The sequence below is a fragment of the Trachemys scripta genome, chromosome 22 (genome assembly GCF_013100865.1).
Source record: "Trachemys scripta elegans isolate TJP31775 chromosome 22, CAS_Tse_1.0, whole genome shotgun sequence".
In the NCBI taxonomy this organism is placed as follows: Eukaryota; Metazoa; Chordata; order Testudines; family Emydidae; genus Trachemys; species Trachemys scripta.
This window is the reverse complement of record NC_048319.1, coordinates 2,095,108-2,122,932: the sequence shown is the minus strand read 5'-3', so window position 1 is coordinate 2,122,932 and position 27,825 is coordinate 2,095,108. Positions and strand designations below refer to the sequence as shown.

Below are 27,825 nucleotides of genomic sequence, written 5' to 3'. Positions count from 1 at the left end.
AGCCTGGCCACCCGGATCCCAGACGGGGGAGCCACTTCTGTTCGGGACCAAGTTCGTGCAAAGGCAGCGCATTCATTTCATGGGGGGAAGCCTCTCATGTCAGGAGATGGCCCCGTTGACTGGCCATCTGGGGTTTTGTGGGGTGGGAGCAAGTAAGAGAGAAGAATCGGGATGTGGGGGCTAAGGGTTCTACCTTCATATTGTTCCCAGTGGAACACAGAAACATCTGTGTCTCGAGTGGTTATTTGATGACTACAGATGTTGGTTTACTTTCCAATCTTGTATGTCGATTACCACCTCGGCAGCTGGCAGGAGTGCTAAGCTGATTTGTGGTAGTGGCTTTGAAATGGTGTATTTAGCAAAGGCTTTGTCAGCTTGGAAGTCAGATACAATTAAAGCAGGAGGAAGTTACGTTTGCATATCTTCAAAAGCATTGTGGGCTATTCTGCACTCGGGTCTGACTTGTACCTTGTGCTAGACACGGCAGCTGTGCTGCATTTCATGTGCTTTCCAGGAAAGGTGTGGAAGGCAGAGTAAACCCACCGCGTTTCTCTGCACCAAGCTGTTGACTTGGCTGTTCTACCTCATGCTAATGTACGTCTTCCTTCTGCTCAGAATATCTTCCTGCTGAGATCCTTTGTGGACAGAGGAAAGTTCAGGGGAAGTCTTCCTGTTGTGTGTATTGATTCAAAAAGTATTAAATAGTTAATATTTGATCAAGGACTCTGCACTCTCTCCTCCATTGGCAAGCTGGGCTAAACGTGTTCTGAAAGGGAAAAACTGAAATCTGTCAACATGAAACTACTATGGGCTGGTCTATAGTGAAAAATTAGGACAAGCCATCTACGTCCCCTGCGATGTGAAAAAGCCACACCCCCGAGCCGCGTAGCTAAGATGATCTGGCCCTTCTGGAGACAGTGCTGGGTCAATGGAAGAATTTGTTGACGTAGTCTCCTGCCTCTCATGGGAGGTGGATTAACTATAGCGATGGGAGAACGCCCCCCCCCCCCCCCATAGTGTCTACACTGAAGTGCTGCTGTAGCATTCTAAGGGGGGAGAGCCGGTTTTCCCCTCAGCTGTGTTTAGCTGGGAAGGGAGGAGTTGGGTGAAGGATATTGTAGAGCAGTGGTTCTCAACCTTTCAGGAGTCTGATCTCTCTTGTATACTCCAAGTTTCACCTCCACTTAAAAACTACTTGCTTACAAAATCAGCCCTAAAAATACACGTCACAGCACATTGTTACTGACAGATTGCTGACTTCTCATTCTGTCTGTATGAAATGTGGGTTTGTACTGATGTATGTACCTGTGGGGGTACCCGTACCACGGCCGGTGAGGATAAAGCTGTCCTATGGGCGATAATGGGGCCCTAGGGGTAGAGTGCAGAATCTGGACCAACTCATCAAAAATGACTGGTGGTTGGTGGGTTCCCAGTTGAAAAAGGGGCCTGCTTTCTCACCTGTGTGAGAGTGAGATGTTCAGGAAAGCTTCCCCCTGGCACTGCAAAGGGGACCCCCGCCCCAGCTTTCTCTAAGCAGCTAGGTGCGGGCAGGTCCATTCTGTCCCTCTTGGTCCCTAGGGGCTGGGGAATTTCCCCTTTAACTTGCGATAAAAAGGCTGCTGGGGGCTCTGTGCTGCCCTTGCAGGGGACCCACCGCTCCCCGTCCCCAGGCGCGCAGGGCCCGAGCTTTGGCCCCGGTGAGGGTCGCACCGGGCTGCGGCTGGCGCATCCCCTGCTCTAGCGCGCACTGCTGCCCCCTATCTTCAGCCGCCGCCTGGAGCCTGCGCGTTGCGGGCAGCAGCTGCCAACCTCTGGCTGCCGAGCGGGCTGCAGCGCGGGCGCTCGCCGCTCCCGGGGCGATGGGCCGGGGGCGATCGCGCAGCCTGTGAGCGGGGCGCCGGGATGCCGCGGCCCGAGCCCATGCCCGGCTACGGGCAGCTCCTGCAGTGCGGCTACCGGAGCCTGGCGGGGGCGGTGCGGAGCTGCACGGACTGCGGCTGGGAGCTCTCCCGGCGGACCTGGGCCGAGAACGCGTCGCTCGGCTGGAGCGAGACCCTCCTCTGCGTGCTCTGTGCCATCGGCTGGACCTGGCTGCGCAGGGCCGCCTCCGGCTGCCTCTTTCGGGTCAGTGCCCGCCCGGCGAGCGGCACGGCGGGGGCAGGGGCGGGGGCTGCGCTCGACCGGACAGCAAGTGTGAAAAACCGGGACGGCGGTGGGGGGTATTAGGAGCCTATATAAGAAAAAGGCCCCAAAATCGGGACTGTCCCTATAAAATCGGGACATCTGGTCACCCTAGGCTGCACTGCGGGGTGGGGGGGGCTGCTTTGCGGGGAGGGGAGAGGGGGTTATATTGCATGGGGGCAGGGGAGGGAAGAGGGAGAGGGGCTGCATTACATGGGGGCAGGGGAGGGGAGAGGAGAGGGGGCTATATTGCATGGGGGCAGGGGAGGGAAGGGGGAGAGGGGCTGCATTACATGGGGGGCAGGGGAGGGGGCTATATTACATGGGGGGCAGGGGAGGGAAGAGGGAGAGGGGCTGCATTACATGGGGGCAGGGGAGGGGACGCACTGCGGGGAGGGGAGAGGAGAGGGGGCTATATTGCATGGGGGCAGGGGAGGGGAGGGGAGGGAAGGGGAGGAGGGGCGGGGGGGGGGACTGGGGGGGGGCGGGGGGGGGGGGTTGAGGTTGGGGAGGGCTACATTGCAAGGAGAACCCGTGTGTTGTATCTTGCTACTTAACTCTCCTCCCCCCAATGCACGTCTGGGGTGAAGTAATGAGATTTAGGTCTTGCAAAGGGGGAGGGGGGGGCAGGCTGGCTGCAGGGCCTGGCTCTGGAGGGGTGGGGGGGGCAGTGAGCTGGGCTCCTGCAGGCTGTCACCACCGTGCGGCTTCCCCCCCTCCCTGTGGCCCAAGGCTTAGCTGCAACACAGGCTGACCTAGTTCAAAGTGCTGGGCTGCTGGTCGGGCTAGAAGGAGATGGGGGAAGGACGCCCCAACCCCCTGTGCAGAAGGGTCGCTCTGGGTTTATTGCACTGAACAAATGTCATGAGATGAAAGCTGCCCCTTCTCCCCAAGCGATGGGTCCTGGCCCGGGGGACGGCCCCTGGATGCCTGGTGTATGTCAGAGCCGGGATTGACCCTACCCTTGATGGGACGCAAAAGCGATGGAAGATGCTGTGTCCTGGGTCATGTGACAATCCGGAGCCATCAGAGGCACAAACCAAACCCTTTCCTCAGCACTGATGGTGACAAGACAGTTTCCGGGGCTGGGGGGAGTTTGGGAGGGAGGTGGTTCTGCCTGGAGACGGCTCGGACACATTCTGCTTCAGCCTGGGTTGGCTCCCCCGGAGAACTTGCCATCTCCAGAGGCGATTTGCTGTGGGGTGACCCAGGCTGCGGAGAGCAGCACTTTATTAATAACCATGATCCATCCTCAGCCCAGTAACTGCTCTGGGCTCCCGTCCCCGCACCTCTCCTCGCACAGGGCCTTCCTGATGGGACGCTCTGCCGAGCCATTCACACGTGTGTCGTTGCTTGCTCCCTATTGAGTCACAGAGCGACACTTGCCCTGGTGCCAAGAACTAGCACAAGGCCTGAAGCGCTCAAAATAGGGGTTAGGTAGGACTTCAATAGCCTTGTGCTGCTTTTCTGTCGCCCTTCTCCCTCCAGCCCCTGTTTGCCCGGAGCCAGGGTTGAGCAGCTAGGGTTGCCAATTTTGGTTGGACGTATCCCTGGAGGTTTTATCACTTGACATAATCTTTAATGAAAGATTCATCTTTAATTCCTGGGGGCTCCAGGACAATCCTGGAGGGTTGGCAACCCTACACGCAGCACCTGACTCTCTCTGGATACCCTAGTGGGAAGGGGACTGGCTGGGAGTCAGGACTCCTGGAGTTTAATCCCGACACTGTCACACAGTGTGATCTTGAGCAAGTCACTGAGCAGCTGTTGTTGTGCCTCAGTTTCCCCTCTGTAAACTGAGTGCCCCCTCCCCTTTGTAAAGTGCTTTGAGATCGGAGGGTGAAAAGCGCAGCAGGAGTGCTGTGCTTTGTAGCTTAGCTGGCGCTCCGTGGGTAATTGGCAGCTCGTGCTGACGATGGGGTGCCATCCCTTGGTCACGCTTGTTGTCACCAAAGCATGAGAAGGGATGAGCAGAGAGCCAGCTCTCATGGCTACATCCGGATCGGGCTGCTTTGCCTTGAAATACTGCCACGGAGTTTGATGTGGGGCTGAGATGGCAAACGGTGCCGTGGGGGGGGGGGAGTGGGGTCAGTGGGAGGAAACGGCTTTATAAAACCATCCAACGCCTGGGTGTGATTCACGTGCTGGAGATTTAAAGGGGAGATTGGAGGGGCTGGCTCTCCCAGAAGAGCTTTGCCATTTGTAATGAGAATTGAGCTGCGTCTTGTGGCATATATTGATGTGGAGGCTGCTCAGAGGAGGGGTCATTCAACAGCAGGTGAGGTGAGGCTTTCACCTCCTCTGTCGCCGTCGGGACTCTTCCATCTGCTGTGAGTAAACTCCTTCTATGCACGAGACAGTCACTGCCCAGTGTAGAACCCAAGTGCAGTGGTTCCTCTTCGCCGCTCGTGTTCAAATCCTACATCTCTGGCAATTAATCCTTTAACATTCTCTCAGAGACTGAAAGGCTCATCCCTGTGAAATCAATCAATTCTGTGTGTCCCAAGAATGCCGCCTTATTGAGCATTAATCATTATATGTCATAGATCTCAGCACTTGGCCTGTAGCGGCTATGCACCTAAAGAGGAAGTCACTTTCTTAGCAGGAGGACAAAGATTGTGGCTTAAAATGCACCTTCATTTAGCTCTGTCTGTGACCAGATATCTCTGAAAAAAGCTGCTTAAAGAAACACACCTCTTCCTGTTACGTGTGGATCCTACTCATGCGTCATCTGGAGTGCCCATTGTTTTCACTGGGCGTTTAGATGTGCAAGGAGCGCAGAATCTAGGTTCCCAATGTCTTTAGAGGGCGCCAGTAACATAGCATAGCCAGTAACACATCCTTCTCTGCCAAGCTATCAAGCCTGTGGCCGGGGAAGAAGCAGTAGAGGTGATCTAGCCCAACTTTAGTAAGGCTTTTGATACCATCTCACATGACCTTCTCATGAGCAAACTAGGAAAATAAACAAACTTGTTATAAGGTGCATGCACAACTGGTTGGAAAACTGTACTCAGAGAGTAGTTATCTATGGCTAAAAATCCAACTGGAAGGGCCTATCAAGTGGGGTCCCATAGGGATCTGTCCTAGATCTGGTTCTGTTCAGTGTCTTCATAAATTATTTGGATAACGGCACAGAGAGCACACTTACAAGTTTGTGAACGATGGCAAGTTGTGAAGGGTTGCAAGGACTGGATTAAATTCAAAATGATCTGGACAACTGGAGAAATGGTCTGAAATAGAATGAAATTCAATAAGGACAAATGCAAGGTACTGCACTTTGGAAGGAGTAATCAGTTTCACAAATACAAAATCGGAAAACACTGTCTAAGGAGGAGCACTGCAGAAAAGGATCTGGGAATTATAGTGGATCACAAGCTAAATATGAGTCAACAATGTAATATTGTTTCAAAAAAGCAAATATCGTTCTGAGACGTATTACCAGGAATGTTGTAAGCAAGACACAAGAAGTAATTCTTCTGTTCTACTCAGCACTGATAAGGCCTCAATGCGAGTATTGTGTCCAGTTCCAGACACCAAGCTTCAGGAACGACATGGACAAATTAGAGAAAGTCCAGAGGAGAGCAACAAAAATGATTAAAGGGCTAGAAAGATTGAAAAAATTGGGTTTGTTCAGTCTGGAGAAGGGAAGATTGAGGGGGGCTCTGATAACAGTCTGCAAGTATGTAAAAAGTTGTTATAAAGAGGAGGGTGATAAATTGTTCTCGATAACCTCTGAGGATAGGACAAGAAGCAGTGGCCTTAAATTGCAGCAAGGGCGCTTTAGGTTGGACATTAGGAAAAACTTCCTCCCTGTCAGGGTGGTTAAACACTGGAACAAATGAGCTCGGGAGGTTGTGGAGTCTCCATCATTAGGCAACAGCTGTCAGGTCTAGACGGTCTAGAAAACACTTAGTCCTGGCTCAGTGCAGGGGACTGGACTAGACGACCTCTCGAGGGCCCTTCTAGCCCGGATTGGTTTGGGAGGGGTCGGCCTGCGGGGCGCCCATGAGAAAGCGGGAGAGGAAATGTATTTCTTGTCTGGTGTGGGGTTTCTGTAGCCTTCTGCCTCTTCTCTAGGAAATGGAAGGAATCTTTGTCCTCCCTTAGTGGCAGTGGCAGGGCCTGGCTGATGAGCGTTCAAACCTGAGCGTCTCCTGGATGTGTCTGACCACAAGCGGGGCTTGTGAGATGGCCAGGCCTAAGCCTCCTCTCTGCCCCCTCCCCCATACAGTCTCTTTGGTGGCCCTCACTCAGCTGGTCTGTGGAAGGCTGCTGACTCTGGTGAGGAGCAAGCTCTCCTGAGGGAGCAGCTGCTGCCAATGGCCTGGAGGAGTGGAACAAAGCATCAGCCTGTGCTGCACTAAGTGACAATTTAATAGCCCAATGGGAAGCCAGGGCTGCGTCCGTCATGGGGTTCTCTGTACCCAGCACAGGACAAGGGGGCCCTGCCTTGAGGAGGGCACAGGACACGGTGCCTGATAGCCCATCAGGCCGGTACTAGCTGCTCCTCTTTCAAGCAGGCCCAGGAGCTGTGCACTGACGTTGCATGAATGTAACCGAGGGCAGAACTGGGCCCTTGCGCTTTGCATGATGCACCAGGCACGATCCAGGTCAAGGGAGGGAGGGCAGGCCTAGACGGACACTGAGCGTGCACCAAGAAACTCGTTTCTGGCTGCTTTTGGCAGATACTGTTGGCTTTGTGGCCAGTCGTGCGCCGGGTGCTGGCACCAGGGTGACATAGAAAGACGGAGCCCTCGAGTGGTGCTTTTTAATGAACCAGCCCCCCAGTGGTGAAGGTGGAAAACGAGCTGCTGTGCTCCCAAATACAGGGAACAGCCTATGAGAGAACTGGTCCAGGCTAAAAGTAGTAGGTGTCTGGGGCACGTTACCAGAGAAGGCGTGTGACAATCCCAGGCTGGAGAGAAAGCTTGAAATGGGATTGAGAGACTCTTGTATTCTGGTGCTAGGACCGGTGCAGAACCTAGATCAGGGGTTCTCAAACGACCCCTTTCACACCTCAAGCCTCTGACTGCGACCCCCCCTTATCAATTAAAAACACTTTTTATATATTATAAAAATAATAAATTGCCTAGGGAGGTTGTGGAATCTCCATCTCTTGAGATATTTAAGAGTAGGTTAGATAAATGTCTATCAGGGATGGTCTAGATGGTATTTGGTCCTGCCATGCGGGCAGGGGACTGGACTCAATGACCTCTCGAGGTCCCTTCCAGTCCTAGAATCTATGAATCTATATTTAACACCATTATAAATGCTGGAGGCAAAGTGCGGTTTGGGGTGGAGGCTGACAGCTCCTGACCCCCCCGTAATAACCTCGCGATTCCCTGAGGGGTCCCGACCCCCAGTTTGAGAACCCCTGACCTAGATAGACCCATGGAAAGGGTGGACCCGCACGCTCTCCTTCTGTTCCACTCTCTTTCAGGGGGCACGGAGCTGCCGTCTCTCAGATGAGATCGAAACCTTAGGTTCCAACCACTTAGGGCTATTAAAGGCCCCGTGGTGTTTTTCACAAGAATGAGAAGTGTTGACCCCTGGGTCCTGGCCAAAATCCAACATGAACACCTGACCCTGCCTCGCCCACTGCACCTTGTGAAGTTTGTCAGATATTCTCCGTTGCCTGTCCTAAATTGCTGCCTGGCATTTCTCTGCAGCTGCTACACACCTTCCACCTCGTGGCTAGACACGGCTGGTTGATCCCCGGGTGGTTCTCAATTTGCAGAGCGCTGCAACGTGAACATCTCCTTTGGGGCCGTGAATGGATGCTGGCCACCTAGGCTGGGGTGCAGCATTTGCTTCTTCAGGCTCCCCGCTCGGCTGGCTTTTCTAGTGACGTGTTTTGTGCCTCGAAGAGCCAGATTCTCCCCAGGACCCAAAACATTCACCGGAGTGAGTTCCCAGCCCTGCTTTCCTCCTGGCTGGGGTGAATGCCTCGGGAGGTGGCAGGGCCACTCGCAACAAACCAGCAGGCCGACCCTCCGGTAAGAATTGCCTTGGGAGCCATGAGCAGCCCGGAGTGCTTCCTTCCTGCAGTGCCAGTGAGTGTGACCTGCGCCTCGTCCCTCTCGGGGTGCAGAGAGTAGCTCTGTGCCCTGACAGTGGTGCCCTCTCGCTCGTGTGCCCTAGCCACTGCTGGCAGGCCTGTGACGCCACAATGGGCCATTTCTTGTGGAAGAGAATGAAGCCATTTTCCTTGGGTTCCAGGGCGGGGGCTGGGTTTCACGTGCTGTGTGTCAGCGTTCAGGAGCTGACCCGCGCCGCTCAGGAGGCTAATCAGCCCCCACAGGGATCAAGAGGCTCCCGAGGGTGCCTGGGCTCCCGAGGGTGCCCGCTCCAAAGGCTGGTCTCTTCTGGGTGCAGGCGCTCGAGCGAAGAGGAAATGGCTTTTAATGATTTATAGGAACTGTCCTGATATTTCTCACTGTGTTTTCCAAAGCCTTCGCAGCACCCTGAGGAGGCAGGTGAACGGTATCCCTGTTTTCCAGGTGGGGAAACTGAGGCACAGAGCAGCTCAGTGACTTGCCTAAGCCCATAGATAGGGTTGGTGTCAAGAGCTGGAGGACAGTGTTGGGGGTCCCCAGGCCTGTGCTCAGACTACACCCCTCCTTAGATGGTTAGCGATTGCCTTAGATAGCGGGGCGGCTGGTTCAACGGGCATTATCCTTGGTTCTGCAGGCTTTGGGGACCCATTCCTCTGGATAAAAGCGGGGTGCAGTCGGGTTTCATTTTCATTCCACTGAGCCTATGTGACCTGCACCAGAGAGGAAACCACTCCAGTGGGCCGCAGAACTCCAGCCATGGTTCTGCGGCGTGAGATGAGCGAGGATCCTGGGGGCCAGTGGCGCTTGGGGGGGTGCCCAGGGGTGCTGTAGCTTGGGATTGAGGGGCAGCAGTGGGGAAGCCCAGGCCTGAAAGCAATAAGGGAGCTGTGATAGAGCTGTGTGAGGCAGCCAAAGCCTGGGCTTCCAATGGAAATCTGTTTCTCTGATGGCTGATCAGTATCTTCTACCGCGGGCAAAGCAAAATCCACCGCAAGCTGCCAGCTCTCAGGACCTGAGGGCACTCCGGGCCCTTTCATTCCTCTGGAGACCTCTTTGGGCACGGCTGGGACTTGTAGTGTGATTCTCCTTCATTAGCAAGCCTCGATTCCTAACCCATCACTGAACACTGGTCACGGGGCCGGGGGGACCTGCGGGCTGCCTCTTCCTACGTTTCTTCCATGGCGGATTTGAAGGGATACGGTCAAATTCCATCCCTCTAGCACTGGAGACGATTACAAGAGCGAGAGGGATTTTTTAGTTTCCTTTTCACCATGGAAGTTTCTGAGGCCTCAGTGGAGTCTTCTTGGTCAGTTTCATGTTTCTATTTGTTTTCACTTTCTGGTTCCCGGGGTTGCTGGGCTGTCTGGGCTTGGTACTGTGCAGAGTGTGGAGTAAGGTGTGTTCCTGGAGCCAGGAGCCTGCACCGGGGGGAAATGCTGGAGAAGACAGTTTATACCAGAAGACAGTTTTATTTAGATGGGGCTACTATAAGGTGGGTGCATAACTGGCTGGATAACCGTACTCAGAGAGTTGTTATTAATGGTCCCAATCCTGCTGGAAAGGCATAACGAGTGGGGTATCGCAAGGGTCTGTTTTGGGACCGGCTCTGTTCAATATCTTCATCAACGACTTAGATATTGGCATAGAAAGTACGCATATTAAGTTTGCGGATGATACCAAAATGGGAGGGATTGCAACTGCTTTGGAGGACAGGGTCATAATTCAAAATGATCTGGACAAATTGGAGAAATGGTCTGAGTTAAACAGGATGAAGTTTAACAAAGACAAATGCAAAGTGCTCCACTTAGGAAGGAAAAATCAGTTTCACACATACAGAATGGGAAGAGACTGTCTAGGAAGGAGTACGGCAGAAAGGGATCTAGGGGTTATAGTGGACCACAAGCTAAATATGAGTCAACAGTGTGATGCTGTTGCAAAAAAAGCAATCATGATTCTGGGATGTATTAACAGGTGTGTTGTGAGCAAGACACGAGAAGTCATTCTTCCGCTCTACTCTGCTCTGGTTAGGCCTCAGCTGGAGTATTGTGTCCAGTTCTGGGCGCCGCATTTCAAGAAAGATGTGGAGAAATTGGAAAGGGTCCAGAGAAGAGCAACAAGAATGATTAAAGGTCTTGAGAACATGACCTATGAAGGAAGGCTGAAAGAATTGGGTTTGTTTAGTTTGGAAAAGAGAAGACTGAGAGGGGACATGATAGCAGTTTTCAGGTATCTAAAAGGGTGTCATAAGGAGGAGGGAGAAAACTTGTTCACCTTAGCCTCTAAGGATAGAACCAGAAGCAATGGGCTTAAACTGCAGCAAGGGGGGGTCTAGGTTGGACATCAGGAAAAAGTTCCTAACTGTCAGGGTGGTTAAACACTGGAATAAATTGCCTAGGGAGGTTGTGGAATCTCCATCTCTGGAGATATTTAAGAGTAGGTTAGATAAATGTCTATCAGGGATGGTCTAGACAGTATTTGGTCCTGCCATGCGGGCAGGGGACTGGACTCGATGACCTCTCGAGGTCCCTTCCAGTCCTAGAATCTATGAATCTACCCACCCGCCCCACCCGTTTTCTGTTTGGAGGGGGAGCAATGAGGAGGTTCCCAACCCGTAATCTTGTGTCCAGCTTCACCACAGCACTGGCCCTTTAAATGCAGCCACATTACATCACTCACCAGAACCTGGGGCTCTTTCAGCCAGAGCCAGCAATGCATTGTTCCTGCTGCAGCACCGGTTGCTCCTAGCAACACGGGCATCGCTCTGTCATTGCTATGGCAACAGCAGCTGGCTGATGGCAAAGAGGGTGCCCCCCACCCCCGCATGCGCCCCACCCCAGAATGAAGAGGAGAAGTAATTGGTGCCCGCCTGGCTCCTGCTTAATCATTCATGGGATGGCTGGCTGCGTGCAGGACCTGCTGATGCACATCTGCGTGGGTGGCCTCAGCATACCCGTCTGGGCTGTGGGCAGACAGAGCCGGGACTGCCCCTGCGACCAGCTCCCCAGCATGTATTATTCAGAGGCAGTAATTTTACCCCTCCTTCTCCTGGCCTCCTCCAGCCCTTCTGGGTAGGCTCTCCCTGTTCTGCTGTCTCCCACCCTCATTCTGCTCGCGGCTCACCCCAAAGCCAGCTGCTGCCTGTGATTTCACAGAGGGCTTTGTCTAGAGGGGAGAGACCGCATGGGCAGCTCTCGGTCTGGGGTGCTCAGTTCAGGGTCAGCGTTAGCCATGCAAAAAGCGTGGGAGTTTTCACTGGAAAGAGAAGGGAGAGGAACAGCTCCTGCTCGGGAGGGTGGATTTCCTACTTGGCTGTAGGTGGCGATTCCACCCTACCTCCCTGATGTGGCGACAGCCTCTTTCTGCTGAGAGCTCAGAGCCGGTTCTCTCTTTGCCTCCTTACCCGGCTCCATAGTGTCTGAAGGCCTCAGCCTTTGATGGGTTTGTCTGTAGTCCCCCCGGGAGGTAGGACAGCACCACTGTTCGCTTGTACTGATAGGGGAAACTGAGGCAAAGAGAGGCAAGGTCACGCCGGGAGGCAGCCCGGATCTCCTGAACCACTACCATGATGATCGGTGGGCCAGCCAAAGGAAGGAACTAAGCTCTCAGTCCCTGCTCCATGGGCACACGGGGCCTGCCCAGGAGCAGCCCGGGAGCTGAGCTGTCTCCAAATGGGGCTTATTTGAGCTCCTTTCTGGGCTGCATTTTATAGAGCCACAAATCATTCCTGGCTTCCAGGGGCTGGGACTCCCTGCCTGTGCATTCTTCACCCTCCCTTAGTGCAGCCTCTCCCCCTGCTGCAGTGTGGTGCTTTGAGTGGGGCGGCCCTGCCCCGCAGGCAGGATCTGGGGGTGGGCAGGGGCTGATGGAGGCACAGACGGCATGGCTGGGGGGGTGCGGGATCTTGCCAGTTTCAGGGCATTCTCTGGACTTGGGTGTTGCAAAGCTGGTGCTTCCACCCCGGGAGCAACTGGTGCTGGGAACTCGTCAGCCGTCCGTACTAGGCAGGATGGGCCGCTTTGGAAGGGAGCCTTTTGCATGAATCTCTCTCCCCCCGTCATGCACAGAGAGGAGCTATGGCTGCGCCAGCCACCTCCACTGAACAGCTGGGGTCTTAATATAGCCTTCAAGGAGCCAATGGGAGCCAAGCAGCCGGCTCTGGAAATTGCTGATCCGGGGAAGGCTACGGTTACTTTGCAGGCATTTTATTTTCCTCTGGAGCTCATCCGGTGTTCCTCCGCGGCACACTCAGCACAGCACGGGGCCTTGGTGCATTATCCATGTGTCGGGGAGTAACCGAGCCAGACACCCCCTAGCTGTCCGCTCCCCCGGCACTCACTGCCCCAGACACGCCCTCGCTCCCACTTCTCGCAGGAGTGAGGGGGTCTGCGACTCCGGGATTTTCCATTTGGCCCAGGCCCCTATCAGATGTGAAGGTTCTTTTAGAGGGAGGGGGCACACGCTGGCAGAAGCCCATTCACAGGGCACCCCTGGGGTTTCTTAGTGCAGACAGGGCTCTGGATTTATTCGTTTTGAATTCCCTCCCTGGCTGCAGAAGGCTGGCTGGGCCCAGCCCTGCTCCCCGGGGAGTGACCCTGATGGGCATGTGGAGACAGCGTGCCTTTGGCCTTTGCTTTCTCCACTGCTCAGTGTTGACAGCTGTGGCCGAGTCTGAGCCGGATGGAAACCTGAGCTTTCTTTTCTCCTGCTCTGGCCGCCTGCCGGGGCTCCCCTCCCACCCTCCTGGAGCAGTGGAAGGAGCCTGAAAAGTTTGGGCGGGTTAAGTCAGGTTCTGATCCCTGTTTTCGCTCCTTTCTGATGGAGAGCAGGGGTGGGAAGATACTTTACAAATGTTCTTCCCGCCTGTTTGTTGCCAGAGAAGTTCCAGGATGGTGAAGTCTGGTTTGGTGGGGAGACCTCCTGGCGGTGTCGCACTTTCACTGCGGCTGCAGGGGGCATGAATATTGCACAAAGACATCCTTTTGCCCACATGTTCATTAGGCATCTGAGTGATCGACACCACGGTGTTTGGGGCAGTCTAGCTGAAATTCCCGTCTCTGGTCCACGGTCGTGTCCCTCTCCTGTGAGCTGTTAGTGTCGCTAGCTCCCACTGTGCACGGGGGGAACCCCAAACTCCTGAGCTCAGCGGCACAGGGCATCTCGGTGCAAGTCTGGATCTGTCCTGTGGCCGGAGTTCAGGGGGGATGAGGCCCAGCCAAGGAGCTGCCCTCAAGGACTTTTTGCTGAGTTATAAACATGTGGTCCCCTTGTGCCCTGGGTGTGGGGACCTCTGGAGCCAGGTCTGGGTGTGCAGAGGGCTACGGGGAGCTGCAGTGAATCTCCCAGAGCTGAGGCACCATCCGGGGGTGCTGCTGTCCCCCTCCCTGAGCCCTGCCCCATGTCCCCTCTCTCCCTGCAGCCGTTCGGGGAGTGGTGCAACCTGCAGCCAAAGGATGCTGCCAAGATGCCCGAGAGCGCCTGGAAGCTGCTGTTCTACACGCTGTCCTGGTCATATGGCGCCTACCTGCTCTTCTTCACCGAGTACCCCTTCTTCCACGACCCGCCCTCCGTCTTTTACGGTACGTGAGCGCCACAGAGAAGAAGCTCAGATGCTAATGCCCAGAAGGCAGGGGTGGTGTCCCTGGCCTCGGTTTGCTAGCAGCTGGGAAGGGGCGACGGGGGATGGATCACATGATGATTCCCTGTCCTGTTCATTCCCTCTGGGGCACCTGGCATTGGCCACTGTCGGTAGACAGGATACTGGGCCAGATGGACCTTTGCTCTGACCCAGCCTGGCCGTTCTTATGATCTTAAGGGATCAGCGTCTTCAAGGGTCAAACAAAGGGGCCGATGTCAAGGGGGAATCCCTAGATTAAGCTCCCCAAATCACCTTCCTTGTGATGTCAATGACATGTGAGCTCAGGAACTGTCCGTGAGTGGGTGTTGGCCTAGCCAGTGGGGCCCTGCTCCCCTGGGCAGTGCTCCGGCGCTCTGAGCACGCTGGGCTGGCTGTGGGGGGAGGTGTCTGTGCAGGGCTCATGCAGGGATCTCCGTGCTGCTCCTAGGTTGGGAGAAGGGTATGGATGTACCCACCGACATTGGCATCGCCTACTTGCTGCAGGGCAGCTTCTACGGGCACTCCATCTATGCCACCGTATACATGGACGCCTGGCGCAGGGACTCCGTAGTCATGCTCATCCACCACGTGGTGACGCTGACGCTCATCGTCTTCTCCTACGCGTTCAGGTGAGCCCCCCCCCGCCCCCCAGCCCATCCGGCCGCATCCCACTGCCCTCTGCACAGGGCACGCTCGGATCTGTGGGGCCCCAGTGCTGGGCAGCCACTGGGAAATGCAGCAGCCGTTCCACACCCAGCTATGGCTTGCACTGCCTCTGGGCTCCATCAGAGGGACTTGGAGCTTGTCCCTTGCTCTGAGTTGCCCCACAGTGCTCCAATCGGCCCCATGCTGCGACCCCTGCCCCCAGCTCTAATATGGTCCACCCATTGCCAGGCCATCCAGCACTGTCGGTCTGCATCGCATGGAGCCTGCAGCTCCGATACAGTCTGGCCTAGGCATAGAGCCCACCGCCTCCCCGTGACCTGATGTGCACAGCCCTGCTCACCAACGCACACACGGTCCCTTCTCCCCGCAGGTTCCATAACGTGGGGATTCTCGTGCTCTTCCTACACGACATCAGCGACGTGCAGCTGGAGTTCACCAAGCTCAACGTCTACTTCAAGCACCGGGGCAGGATCTATCACCGGCTCAACGACGTCATCTCCGACCTCGGCTGCCTCACCTTCAGCATCAGCTGGTGAGTTACTGCCCCTGCCCCGCTCCACCCCCCGTCCCCCCACCTCCACCGGTGCCGCCAGGCCTCGTCGCCTGGGGGGACACAGCCATGCTGTGGGCTGGGGGGTCCCTCCTGCTGCCTGCTGGGCTGGGAATCCTGCTTTGTGACGTCACGGTGGGTGGCCACGGAGATGCTGATGACATCAGGCACACAGAGCATGGCCACACCAGGGCAGGCGGAAGGAGGAGCTGGGTCCAGGCCCCTTCACAATCCAGCTCCGGCAGCGAGAGCGGCTCAGATTCAAGGAGGGGAAGAGAGGGAGACAGGGTCATGCTCCCGTCACAGCCCCTCTTGGGCCACACCCAGACAGCATGAAAACCTTGGTTGGAAGCCAGGGACCAGCTCATGGCTCAAGTACTTCCCCCCAGCACCTCCTCCCCCAGCCTCTTTTCTCCCTCTGCCCCCTGGCACAGCCATGCGGGGGCAGAAGGGGAGGGACACACTGTCTGGCCATAGACCCAAGGACTGGGGGAGGGGGGCAAATGTGCCACTGATGGGCCTGTAGCAGCAGTTTGCAGATCTTCCCCTCTGTCCCAGGACAGTCTCTCTACTGTCCTCCCGGGACGCTTGGGCTCAGCGTAATCCCGCTTAGCAGCCACCCTCAGGGTCTGAGCCGCGCCTGCCGGCGACAGGTGGGAAGCCCCTCAGTGACTTCATGAAATCCAGCTCTCCTGCCGCAAGACAGCCAGACATGGGGGAAGGGGCTTGACCATGTTGCCTGGAAATGCTGGGCGGGAGGGAAGGGGGTGATGGTCATTCTCGGGCCCCTCTCTGGGGGGCTCCCCTCAATGTCACTCAACCCCCCCCCATGTCTGTCCTGGCAGGTTCTGGTTCCGCCTCTACTGGTTCCCCCTGAAAGTGCTCTACGCCACCTGCCACACCAGCCTGCAGTCTGTGCCCAACATCCCCTTCTACTTCTTCTTCAACGCCCTGCTCTTCGCCCTCGCCCTCATGAACGTCTACTGGTTCCTGGTGAGTAGGGGCGGCTCAGGGCCCCCGCACAGACCCTGCCGCTGGGGAGCTGGAGAGAGACAGAGCTGGAGCTCCTGGGGCACGGATGGTTGTGTGGGGGAGGGGGTGGGATGGATGCACAAGGTGATGCTACCCCGCCCCCCAGCCTCCTCCCTTCTGGAATTCCCACCGTCTGGCCTGCTGATGGCCCGGAGAGTGAGCGCTAACAGCAGGAAGGAGCCCAGCCCTGGGGCATTTCCTGGGGCTCCAGGACAGACGGGAACTGTGGAGAGAGGCTGTCAGTGCAGGGGAGGGGGAGGCACGGGTGGGCAGCCATCTCCCAAAGGGCTCACATCAGCCAGGCGTCCCCAGAGCCCGCAAGGCAGAGCTGGGACTGGCGGGGGGAGAATCAGGACTCAGGCCTGGGCAGGGGGCTGTGCGTCTCTGTCCAGTCCTTACTGCGTGGCTGCTGCCTGCTTCCCTCCAGCCTCCCTATGGCCCAGGGTCCCACAGCTCCTCCCAGCCACTGGGGAATTGGGGAGGGAATCCCCCTGCGCGGCTGCAGCTCCTGCGGTCAGGTGGCCCTCTAGGCTGGACCCTGCCTTCGCTAAGCTCTGAGCTGCCCCCCCTCACCGGGGCTGGCAGATGTCATGACTAAGGCTATGGTTTTGTGGAGTCCAGAGGGATGGAAGTCTCCTGCCCTTGTGCTGGGCAAATTTGGGGGTGGGGCTGCAGCAGGGGCATGATGGGTAATTTGTACTCCGAGAGCTCTTCAACCCAGCTCGGTTTGTTTGGAGCTGTGCCCCCGCCCCACCTATTATCTTGTGTGTGTGTATGGGGGCGGTGGAGTCCATTGATCCTGGCCCCTGTCTCAACGGTGGATCTCCAGCATGGGGGTGGGAGGGGTCTTTCTGGGCTCCCTTCATCTGCTGCTGGAATCTCCTTGCGTGCCCCCCAGGATCCCGCTCCCCCCTTGGGGCGAGGCAGCACTGCTGCTCCCCCGCAGCGCCAGGCACCCGGCTCCCAGCCTGGCGTGCTCATTCCAGGAGCCCACCGGCCCAGGGAGTCGCTGCTCTCAGACCAGCCTCCCCGGGACTAGCGGGGCGGCCCCCAGGGCAGAAGTTTGCCCTAGTTAGTGGGTGAGTGTGTTTGGGCTGGAGGGGGGGGGGAGCTGAGCGGGGACTGTGGCCAGTGGGGTCATTGCCTGGTTCCTGTCCCCCCCAGTACATCGTCCTGTTTGTGGCCAAGGTGCTGACGGGGCAGATGCAGGAGGTGAATGACGTGCGTGAATACGACGTGGAGGAGAGCAAGAAAACCACAGGGCCCCGGAAAGCGGGTGAACTCCAGCTCCCCAAATCCTGGAAAGAAGGGTGAGCAGGGGGCAGGCCCAGCGCCCCCCAGTGGGGAGAGGGGGCAGGGACACAGCAGTAAAGGAGGCTGGGAATGCTGCAGGTGGGTGAGGGAAATGTTCGCTATGGATAAACGTCCCGGAGTCCTGGGAACAACAGGGCCTGTACGAGAGACACTTCTCCACATGCCAGGAGGTCAGTGATGGGGCTGCAGGGGGGTGAGGCTGTGCCAGGTGAGAGCACAGGGGCTGGATCCCTGGCTACAGGCCATAATCTGGTTGCTGGTGGGGTCAGGAAGGAATCATCCATCTGCCTGCCTGTCTATCTGTCCATCCCTCTGTCCCTTCCCATACCTCTCTCCATCCCTCCTGCCTGGCCCTGCTGCATTGTAGGGGGGGTTCCCCTTGCATCTGGCATTGGGGAATGGGCTGAGAGTCTCGTCCAGTCTGGCAGGAGGTGGCAGGCCGGACATGGGAGGGAGGAATAGCTCAGTGGTTTGAGCATTGGCCTGCTAAACTCAGGGTTGTGAGTTCAATCCTTGAGGGGGACATTTAGGGAACTGGGGTAAAAAAAAATCTGTCTGGGGATTGGTCCTGCTTTGAGCAGGGGGTTGGACTAGATGACCTCCTGAGGTCCCTTCCATCCCTGATAGTCTAGTCTATGACGGCCGGACGTGCTGACCTCCCACTGCATTCCCTGGGTCGCCCTCAAACCTGCTGTGTGCACCCATCACATGGGATTGAGGCCAGGTCTATGGGGATTGGAGGGACATGTGGGTCTGAGCTGAGGGGTGACCCCGGGGAGGGGCAAGTGATGGCCGGGGGAGGGGCTGGTGCAAATAAAGGGGCCTCATTTTCTGCCGTGGTCTCTTTCACAGGAACCACCTGAAGAACGGGCTGATAAAAGACAAACGGTTATAATGGAACTGCTGGGCAGCCACTGGGGACTGACCCGGGGCCCTCCATGAACCCAGCGAAGGAGAGAGCCCCGTGGAGAAGGAGTGCAAGACCCCACCCCACCCCGCCTGGAGCTGGGGAGCAGCTGGCAGCCGACAGAAACAGTCCACTCCTCTCGGCTTGGCTGTGGCCAGGTTTCACTTGATGCTGACGTGGTTTCTGGAGCCAGTTTGTGCCGGGCACCCTGCAGGCTGCTGGACGGGTCGGCTGAGATGGGGGTGGGGAGGGGGGTTTCCTAGCAGGGTCCAGGTCAGCTATGGAACTTGCTTTCGGTTATCTGGGATCCCCTGTGCCAACCCCACCCCTTCGCCATCCTCCCCCTCTGTGGTTTCCCCAGATCTGGCAAGTTGTGGGATCCCAGGCAGCTCTTGTCTGTGGAGCACTGACTGAGGCCGTGCAGCTGGTGAGGGGCTCGAAGCAGGGAGGCAAACACCCCCGCCCCTTTGGCACCAGCGTCCCAAGCGTGGGGGGCCCAGAGCCAGCTCTGCTGTAGCTTGCAAACAGGGAATGGTGACATACCGCTTGGGAGACGTGTTGTGCTGCTATGAGCCCTGCTGTCCAGTAGGGGTCAGTGTACTACAGGGAGCTGCTGTAAGCGCATCCAGGGGTTACTTCACAGGCCCCTGCCTGGACCCGCCCAGCCAGAGCCTAGAGGATTCTCCCAGCAGCCTCCTGCCCTCAGTACTGCTGCTCCTTTCGTCCCTTAGGAGGCCAGTGCCAGGGATCAGAGAGAGGGGACAGCTGCTCCCTCTAGGTCTCCTGCCTTGATGAATCCCCTGGCCTGAGAAACCCTCTCTGCCTAAACCAAAGGACTCGCTAACGTCCCGACTGACTCGGTTTCCCAGGCAATGCGAGTTCTGAGCTTTGCATTTCCTGCAGGCTGGGCTGGGCTGAGCTGTGAACGTTTCCGCTCAGTGGGGAAGAAACCCTGTGGAATTTTGCCCCCATCCCTCCCCCTGGATCTGGACTCAGCCCATCGCAATACTCCTGCAGTGTCGGCTGATGGCTTGCTGCCTGCTCCTCTCTGAGGGCCCTAACTCCAAGCCAGGGGGACAATAGGCCACTGAAGGGACGTGCAGCCGGCCTGCAGAGGGTTAATCCAAACGGGCAGGGGGTGAGAGGCTGGTTGTTTTTCCTGGTCCCTTGCTTAGATGCAGACCCCAGATAGCGCTGCATAAGCCACAAAGAGACTCCCTGGAAAACATCAGAGACTGGGAGGTAACATGAAACCGTGAGCCAGGTTGTTAGAAATCCCCCAATTCTGGCCGGGTTCCCCCCAGCCAGCCGAACTAGCGAGGACAGGACATTAAACATCCCACCCACTGGCTGCGTTTGTTCCCTGACTGTCAGACTGGGTTTTGCATGCAGGCGCGGTAAATTCGGTAACGTGTCGTTTAATGGTGGCTTGTGCGTTGACGCCAGCTGGCCGTTAGCGGTTGCAGCTGTGCTAGCCGTGAGGCGAGGCAGGGTTGATACTGACGAGTGGCCGACCCAAATGCTGGGGCAGGCCTGGGCAGCGTGAGGCCAGTGCTGCAGGGTTCTCTGGCAGGTTTCCTAGGGATTAGTGTCTTGCTCTGGACGGATGGGTTGAAGAGTCAGGACAGAGACAGCTGCAGCAGGACCACTTGTGTGCTGTTTAATTGGCCTGAGGCCCTTAGGGATTGAAGGGCCAAGCCACCCTGGCCCTGCACCATGTCGTCAGTTACACCTGTGCAAAAGTGGCTGCTGGATCAGAACGCTCCCCTTCTGCTGCCAGCATGCCCACTTCACCGGGGGCGACTGACACCCGAGGGAGCGGGCAGGGCAAGGCCAGGATGGGGCGCTGAGTCTGCAGCCAGCTTAACTGTTTAGTCGGTTTAAACAACAGACTCCACTAATGCAAGTGCAGCCAAAGCACAGCCTGGGAACTGCAGCCCCCACCTTGCCGGGCTCCATCTCTGAGCGGCCAGGCCCCTGGGCTCAGTGGAACGCAGCAAGCCATGGGCTGCCCCCTGTGCTGCAGTTGGAAATGGCAGCTGGCTGGCTTATTTTCCTTTTAATTCCCCCGCTCCACTGATTGGCCAATGCACAGGGTGCTCCAGGGCAGGGCTGGCACACGATGAGCTGATAGGTCTTCCCCTCGGCAGGGACCCAGTTGACAAGGTTGGTGTGGAAGTTAACAGCCCATCAGGCTGGATGGCAGGGCTGGGGGAGCGTCAGACAGTCAGGAGGTGCCAGTTGAGGGGGAGGGGATGTGGGACCCTGATCACTGCAGAATTGTGGATTTCAAGGGAGGAAACTTCACACGTCTTCTTCCCCAAGGCACCAAGCCAACACCTGGACAGGCTGGGTGCCTTACAGTTGTGGGAGGAGAATGGCCTCATTCCTGCCTCCAGGGAGGGTTTGATGGTGGGCCATGCGAAGAGGAGATGGGGTGGGGGCTGGTATTCAGGAAGGGCCAGGCTGGGAGCCCCCGGTGCAGGCTCTGTGGAAGTGTGCAACCCACCTGCCCTGGGCCCAGCTATGGCCTAGCGAGCGTCTGACCATGGCCCCTGTGAGCACCTGGCCGGCTCGTTCCTGTGCAGCGGGCACAGTCCCCCCATCCCCTCCTGTTCACAAGCAGGGTCCCCCGGGGTGTGGGCCGCTCTCTCTCCTCAGCACAGGGCACACAAAAGGCCCCGGGACGCTTGGTGGGCTCCAGCCAGCACAAGGCCTGGAGGTGACTTCACGCTGCAGCCTGAGATGCAAAAACCCTCCATCACCCCCAGCCTAGGGGCAGCCCCGTCCCACAATCAGCCCCTTTCCCCCGGGTGCCTGGGCATGGACCAGCCGGGCGGGGGTGAAGCCAAGGGAAGGGGGTGCCAGGCAGCCCCCCCCCCCCCCCCCGGAGTTTAGCAGCAGCTGGGGGCTGTACAAGGCAAAGCCACCTCCCCTCTGACGCCAGAGGGTCACTGGGCGCCCCGGGCTGGGGGTTGGTCTCACTCCCCTGCCCAATCCAGGGAGACCTCGCTGCTAATTGCGCCCTCGCCAGATCAAAGGCGCCACTGGCGCAATCGACACCCGCCTGGTGGCTCCAGATTCCCTCTGGCGAGCGCGGCTTTGTCTGCCCGGCCCGGCCATGGGGCCAGCGCCCGCCCCGGCCCGCTTCGCAGCCGGCCTCCTCTGGGCGCTGCTGGGCGCGGCGCTGGGCAGGGCGGGGAGCCCGCCGGAGACGTCGCTTTTAAAGTCCTTGGGCCTGAGCGCCAAGCCGACCCCCGCGGCCCCGGCCCCGGTGCCCTCCGTGCTGTGGCGCATCTTCCAGGGGCGGGCGCTGCCTGCCCCCGGGGACCGCGCTCCGGACCGCGCCTGTCGGGTGGAGGAATTGAATGTGCCCGGGAACATCATCCGCGTCTTCGCTGACCAAGGTACAGAGACTCCGGGGTTCTGGCCCCTGGGGTCCCTCGGGGTCTGGGGCCCGTCCGGCTTCTCTTCCCGCTTCCTGACCCCGTCTGGGATCCTTGGCATCAGGCCTAGTGTTTGCTGGAGAGAGGCGGTGGGGTCCAGTGGTCGGAGCAAAGGGCTGGGCGCTGGGCAAGCTCCGGCAGGTCACTGCTCCGTGCCTCAGTTTCCCCCCGCCGCGCCCTGGCAAATCGTCTGTGCCGGGTGAGCTGAGCGGGGATGGTGGTGAGACACGCTGGGATCCTGCAGGACAGGGCTAGGGCTGAGTTGTGATTGTACTTCCAGCCTCGCCCGCGTCCTCTGACATCCTGGGAGGGACTTTTTCTGTGACTGGTGCTTCTCCGAGGGAACCACCAGGGCAGACGAGGCTGGGGCAGGGATTTCAGTGTCCGGCGCACAGCCCTGGCCCTGGCCCTGGCCGACACCCACCGTTCAGTTCTGCAATACTCCTATTTCCCATAAGCATATTTTAAAGGAACTGGGGTCAGTGGAGCTGGACTTGGGGTCCCTTAACTGGGTGCGATTAACACAGCTGCTGCTCTCCAGTGGCTTAGCTCAGGTTCGCATTCACGTACTCCACGTAGGGCGGAGAATGCAGAAAAGATTGAACTCCCCGTGCCCTGGGCACGGGCACACGGACAAGGCCTGGCTCCCACCTCACCCTTCGATCCTTGCACCTTAGCTGGACGGGCAGCAGCTCCTGCTGCTTCCGGCCTGGGCCTCTCCAGGCCCTTTCCAGTGGTTTGCTAGACCTTAGCTAGACTCGCTGCTTTAAGGATCTGTTGTTTCCAGTTGCAATCAGGGTCTGAGTCCAAAGGGCCCAGCAGACGGGTCCTGCTCTAGCAGGCCTTGGTGGAGTAGCACTGAAATGAGCAGTACATTCTGCGCCCCCTGCCATGAAGGAGGCGGATGGGGAAGCTGAAGCACAGAGAGGTTTAGTGACTCCGAGGATCAAACAGTGAGTGGCAGAGAACCCAGGAGTTCTGACTCCCAGGTCTGTTCTTTAGCCCACCCAGACTACCCAGCCCCGAAGCTCATGCAGACCTTTGCCTCTGGTGCTGGCTCTGGCTTGTTTCTCTTGTACAGTCTGCCACCTTCTCTTAGCCAAGCAGCCTTCGCCCAGCAGCAGGGACACGTGGCTACGGGGAATCTCTGCTGTGGAGGAACTTCCAGATGATGCCAGGGTAGTGGGAGCCTCTTGCCCCAGCAGTGACTGGCTGAGAAGGCAGCTCTATCTTTAAAATATTGAACCTTGTCCAGGCCCTGAACAGGGACCTTGTGTGAGCCCGATGCCAGTATCATGGGGGGGGGGGGGGTGGCAGAGAAGCACACCCGGGGCTCCCCACCCGCAGCGTGGAGCGGGAGAGAATCTGTCCGACTCGGTCTGTTCCTCAGGACAGCCCTGACTGCACTGGGAGAGTCGCAGAGTGGAGTGGGGCACAGGCTGAGCCAGGAGTGTAGTTGGTGGTCAAGGCGAGTATTGGGGAAATGGAGTTTGCCCGACTGGGGAATGGGGAGTTCAGGTCAGGCTAGTTTATCCACTTCACTACTGCTCTGAGCACCAGTGTGTGTGTGGGGAGGCCCTTCCTGCTCAAGGAACGAATGCCACCTCCTCTGTTTTCCTTCCCTCTCAGGCCACTTCATTCACAGTGGGGAGCCCAAGACTTTCCTGTGTCTGGAGAAACGTCTGTACTTTAATTTCTCTGTGTTGGAGGAGGGGGAGCAACTGACAATGGCTCAGCTGGAGATCAACTTCAGCCACAACTCCTATCACACTTCCAGTGGTGGGCAGGTCTTTGAGCTGCGGCTGTACCAAGCCCTGCAGATGTCTCTGCGGGGGATGTCCTCCCACACGTACAACCACAAGCTGCTGGTGGCGCAATCCTTCGTGCAGCTGCACAAGTCCCTCCTCTTCAACCTGACCGAAGTGGCGAAGGGCTGGCGAACCCCCAGCAAGAACCTGGGCTTGATCCTGGAGATCTCTGTGGGCAGCAGGGACAGCGCCGAGGCCTTGCCACCCCGAAGGCTGCAGAACCTCTGTGCCAGCATCGACTCCTTCCTCGACACCTCGCTGTTGGTGGTGTCCCTCAATCAGAAGCAGTGCCAGGCCTCCAGGAAGAGGCGAAGCTCCTATTATACCCCAGTCACCCCAAGCAACCTGTGCAAGCCAAGGCGGCTTTACATCAGCTTCAGTGACGTGGGCTGGGAGAACTGGATCATCGCGCCGCAGGGATACATGGCCAACTATTGCCTCGGGGAGTGCCCCTTCCCATTGACGGCAGAACTCAATAGCACCAACCACGCCATCCTCCAAACCATGGTGCACTCCCTTGACCCAGAAGGAACCCCCCAGCCCTGTTGCGTCCCAGTCAGGCTGTCCCCCATCTCCATCCTGTATTACGACAACCAGGATAACGTGGTGCTGAGACACTATGAGGACATGGTGGTGGATGAGTGTGGCTGCAGGTAATGGAGCTGCTCATCGAGATGTGACGAGGGAATCGAATGGGTCTCTGGAGTAACTGGGATTTTTGATGTAATAGGTCAAAATGTATTAAGTCTCCTTCGTGTGGGTGGGTAGGGCCCTCCCTTCCATCCCTGGGTGCAGTTAATGGCAGAACTACCCCTTTGACGCAGTTGCAAAATGCAGCCTCAAGGGGGAAGCTCTTGACTTCTGGCATCAAGAGGATAATGCAGTTTGGGATTCTAATGTAATGCTGATGGGAAGCCTGATGCCTCCAGCCAAACTCCCACCTGCTGGGGTTTCACCCAGCTTTGCCAGGAACCTGGTGAAATCTAATGGTGATAGTCTGAGTCTCCTTTCCCCTCCTCCCCCATGCCCCTTAGTGCTGAGCAGACGTTGTGGCACCCAGCACTCCTCTCCCTGTGCCTCTTTCCTCGGATCTGACCTAGAGGCACCGCTGTGGTGCAGTACTGTATCCGTCCTGCACGGCTGGAGCTGGTGCCCATGTCCTAGACATTGAAGAATGATTTCTGCTGCCCCTTTAGTGCCCCATAGGCCCCGTCCCCTTAGCTGGCCCACGCTCGTAGGAACAGTACCACCGTCCACCATGGCTGGCTTCTCAGCTTCTTGAGCGAAGTGGTGTGAGCCTAGCATGGATTTTTTTTCCCCAGAACAGGAAGACAATTTGGCTAAATTCTGCTCTCTTTCCCGAGTGAAGAAATGACCAGGTCTTCAGTTTGATTAAGTTCTTTCTCCTCCCCTGGGCTGTACTGCAACTAAAATATCACTTCTGTCTGGAGCCTGATACCGCATTGCTCTCGAAAGGGCATTACTGGGTACCAGCTGTTAGATGTCAGGACAGGGGGGCATGGGGAAGTGAAGTGAATTGACTCAGTGCGAAGAGGTGTTTTCAGACAGAGCTCTCACCAAAACATCCTAGCACTGTAAAACCCGCCTTTTTGTGGTGAAGATGTAGCCTAAGCTTTTGAACAAGGCAAGAAGCCTGGCTTGGGAAATTTGGCCTAAATTTGTTTTTTAAGGGGCCATCAATTTTGGGTGTCTAACTTGACTGAGGGGTGCTGAGCACTCACCAATCCCACTGACTCGATGCAGGAAAAAAAATTCAAGCGGCCAAACAAACTAAAGACAATTCATTGATTCTTTAAAAGTATTACGTGTTACCCGTTGAGTGTGAATCTAGTCTATGGCTGGCAATCAGGCAGATGGCTGCAGAAAGCAGTAGAAAGATGAATAGACAAAGTCTCCTTTTAAAAGATGTTTTCACCTTGATTAGTGTCAGAGTTCCCTCAGTAATAGGGACAGAAAAATAGTCCCCTCCTCCTAATAATTGTCTTTTATAAGATAGCAGATAAGCAGCCAATGCCTAAACACCATCCTAGTAAATAAATGGGGGGGGGGGGGGGGGGTTTGTAAAGCAGTGGCCTGTGCAATTATTTAATGCACTAGCCTGTCACCTGGGGAGCAATGAGGACTTGGCTCAGTGAAAGTAGCGTAATAGTCTCATTTTAGCATGATTCCAGTTGACTCCATAAGAGTTTAACACTGTAGAAGGAACTAGGACTACTTAGTCCTTTACACATTGCACTGTTTAAACAGATTATGTATGTTAAGGCAGCAGGGGTACGTCCAACAGACCTGTTGGACCAGCAATGGCATTGTGAAAGGCAGATCAAGTTTGCTGTATTCAAATCAGGGGGGTGAGGACCCTCTCCCTCTTCAACACCTACGAATGACCTGCTGAAGGTGCCTGTCCTTCAGATGATGGCTATGAGCTGAAAGACAGGAAAAGGGATGACTTCTAAGTACAGAATTTCACAGGGATCCTTCTTAGCAGCAATGCTCAGCCTGAACTCCAGATGAGCAGGGGCAGTTGAAGGCCCTGTCCCTATTACTGTTTAGTAGGTCTCCACCTACACCAGCCCTGTTCTGAACATAATCAGTTGATTAGCTAGTGCCAGGGGATAAGTGGCTGAGGGATGGCCTATTTTCTTCAAAGTGGGATTCATGTTAAAATAAGACTTGGGGTGGGTGGGGGGGTGTTTGAAGTGTTAAAGTGGCCATGCTAGAAGCCTGGGCAAAGTTGCCAGTGAGGTGAGGCACTTGTTCGAAGTATATCAACCACAGCTGCTCAGCTGACGCTCTGAGTCATGTGACTTGAGTAATCCCTACCAGGGCAACTTTCCTCCCCTTCCAGCTGAAAACTTCTGGGGAAGTTCTAAAATCTCCCCCTTGCCCTGAAGTGTTTCACTGTGACTGAATTTTAGACAAGTTATCACAACAGAACCCCTCCCATCCCCCACCCTTCCCAAGGCACCTCCTCTTCTGGTGTAGCTAAAAGAACAGAGCAGTTGCTAGCTACAGACACAGGGCCCTACACTTTAGATCTGTGCCTGGTGGCAACCTCTATGGACGGATGTCAAACTGGAACTCAAAGTAAAGTTTTGCCTTTCAGTGATAAATACCAGACAATTATTTTAATTGCAGTCTTTTTGGGGGGGGGCTGGGAGGGGGGGACAAGAGAAGGAGCAAGGAATTAATTAGACTTGAAACTCTTTTTTAAATGTCAGTCAGATTGAAACTAGTGGAGACTTGTTTTTTTGTATCTACCTTGTAATGTGTCTTAATAGAACGGTTTCACTAAGTATTAACAGGAAAGACCTTTGTCCCCATGGGGAAACTAAAAGGTTTATCCTCTTATTTTAATTAATTTGCACAGACAATGTACTTCCCTACCCTACCCAATGAATGTGTTGTGCTACTGGATATACCCAAAGCGTTGTTGAACAGGAGCAAGTTAGTCTGAATACTTTAAGGCTACCACAATTCCACACAGGTGACCTGCTGTTATGCACTAACATTTTCAGGTACCCTCTGCACCACCATTTAGGAAGCTGATTCACAGACATGCGGTACTGTGGAGTTCTAAGACAGTTTACCCCCTATTATTCTGTACAGTAAACAAGAACAACATCAAAACCAGCATCAAACATTTAATAAAGGAATGAGATGCTAGTCAGATTAGCGACTATGGTTTATAAGATCAATTACTCACGTTTATAAAATAAAGTCAAGGGGCTAGCCCCATCTTAAAAGAAATCAGTCAATTTCTTTTGAAAAAACTAGAAAGTAACAGGGACAGGCTCAAACACCTGATCTGCTAGTGTTTTTCCTTTTTAAATACTTACCCTTACTTCTAATTCCAGGAATTAAATTCCACATTAAAACACACTTGGATTTCTATGAAAGAAGAGGGATTTTAGTTTTTGTTATACTGAGTATTTTGAAAAATGAGTCCACAGCAGATCAAGGAACTCAAAGCTCAGTTCATTTAGGTCACACTTGTGAGGGAGGTTTTTGCTTTCCATCTAAATCTCCACTTGCATTTACCAAAGCACAAAGAGATGAATAACTAATGGGCTCTGTCCTATCCACCGTGCAGTCCAAACAATTAGAGGATTCTCACGCTAGGAGGGAAAGACAGCTATAACCATGTGCAATACTTTGTGGACCAGAATGGACACATGAAATAGCTACTTTAGTGATCACAGCCCCTGTGAAGTGAGGTCAGTGCACTAACAT

General features: G+C 55.9%; 2 protein-coding genes across 3 annotated transcripts; both read left to right on the top strand.

Annotated features, from left to right (window-relative positions):
* The first annotated feature begins 1,803 nt into the window (after positions 1-1,803).
* CERS1 (ceramide synthase 1) lies at positions 1,804-19,742 on the top strand. 2 transcript variants are annotated; one of them, XM_034755502.1, is made up of 7 exons: positions 1,804-2,124; positions 13,654-13,813; positions 14,300-14,480; positions 14,888-15,049; positions 15,913-16,060; positions 17,288-17,409; positions 18,266-19,742. In XM_034755502.1, the coding sequence occupies exons 1-7, from the start codon at positions 1,903-1,905 to the stop codon at positions 18,306-18,308; spliced, it is 1,038 nt and encodes a 345-aa protein (XP_034611393.1). In that variant the 5' UTR covers positions 1,804-1,902; the 3' UTR covers positions 18,309-19,742. The 2 variants fall into 2 exon arrangements, with proteins under 2 accessions (XP_034611393.1, XP_034611392.1); XM_034755501.1 differs by having other exon boundaries at positions 17,264-17,409.
* A 1,459-nt stretch (positions 19,743-21,201) lies between these two features.
* Positions 21,202-24,483, top strand: GDF1 (growth differentiation factor 1). Its single transcript, XM_034755500.1, has 2 exons — positions 21,202-21,727; positions 23,396-24,483. The coding sequence occupies exons 1-2, from the start codon at positions 21,442-21,444 to the stop codon at positions 24,229-24,231; spliced, it is 1,122 nt and encodes a 373-aa protein (XP_034611391.1). The 5' UTR covers positions 21,202-21,441; the 3' UTR covers positions 24,232-24,483.
* Positions 24,484-27,825: the final 3,342 nt, after the last annotated feature.

What these genes read in the sequence shown, in the direction of transcription:
- GDF1 (XM_034755500.1), top strand. Translation starts at nt 21,442, where the DNA reads ATGGGGCCAGCGCCCGCCCCGGCCCGCTTCGCAGCCGGCCTCCTCTGG. An exon ending in CCGCGTCTTCGCTGACCAAG is followed by an intron (nt 21,728 to 23,395) that starts GTACAGAGACTC and finishes CTTCCCTCTCAG; the next exon opens with GCCACTTCATTCACAGTGGG.
- CERS1 (XM_034755501.1), top strand. Translation starts at nt 1,903, where the DNA reads ATGCCGCGGCCCGAGCCCATGCCCGGCTACGGGCAGCTCCTGCAGTGC. An exon ending in CCCGCCCTCCGTCTTTTACG is followed by an intron (nt 13,814 to 14,299) that starts GTACGTGAGCGC and finishes TGCTGCTCCTAG; the next exon opens with GTTGGGAGAAGGGTATGGAT. An exon ending in TGAACGTCTACTGGTTCCTG is followed by an intron (nt 16,061 to 17,263) that starts GTGAGTAGGGGC and finishes TGTCCCCCCCAG; the next exon opens with TACATCGTCCTGTTTGTGGC.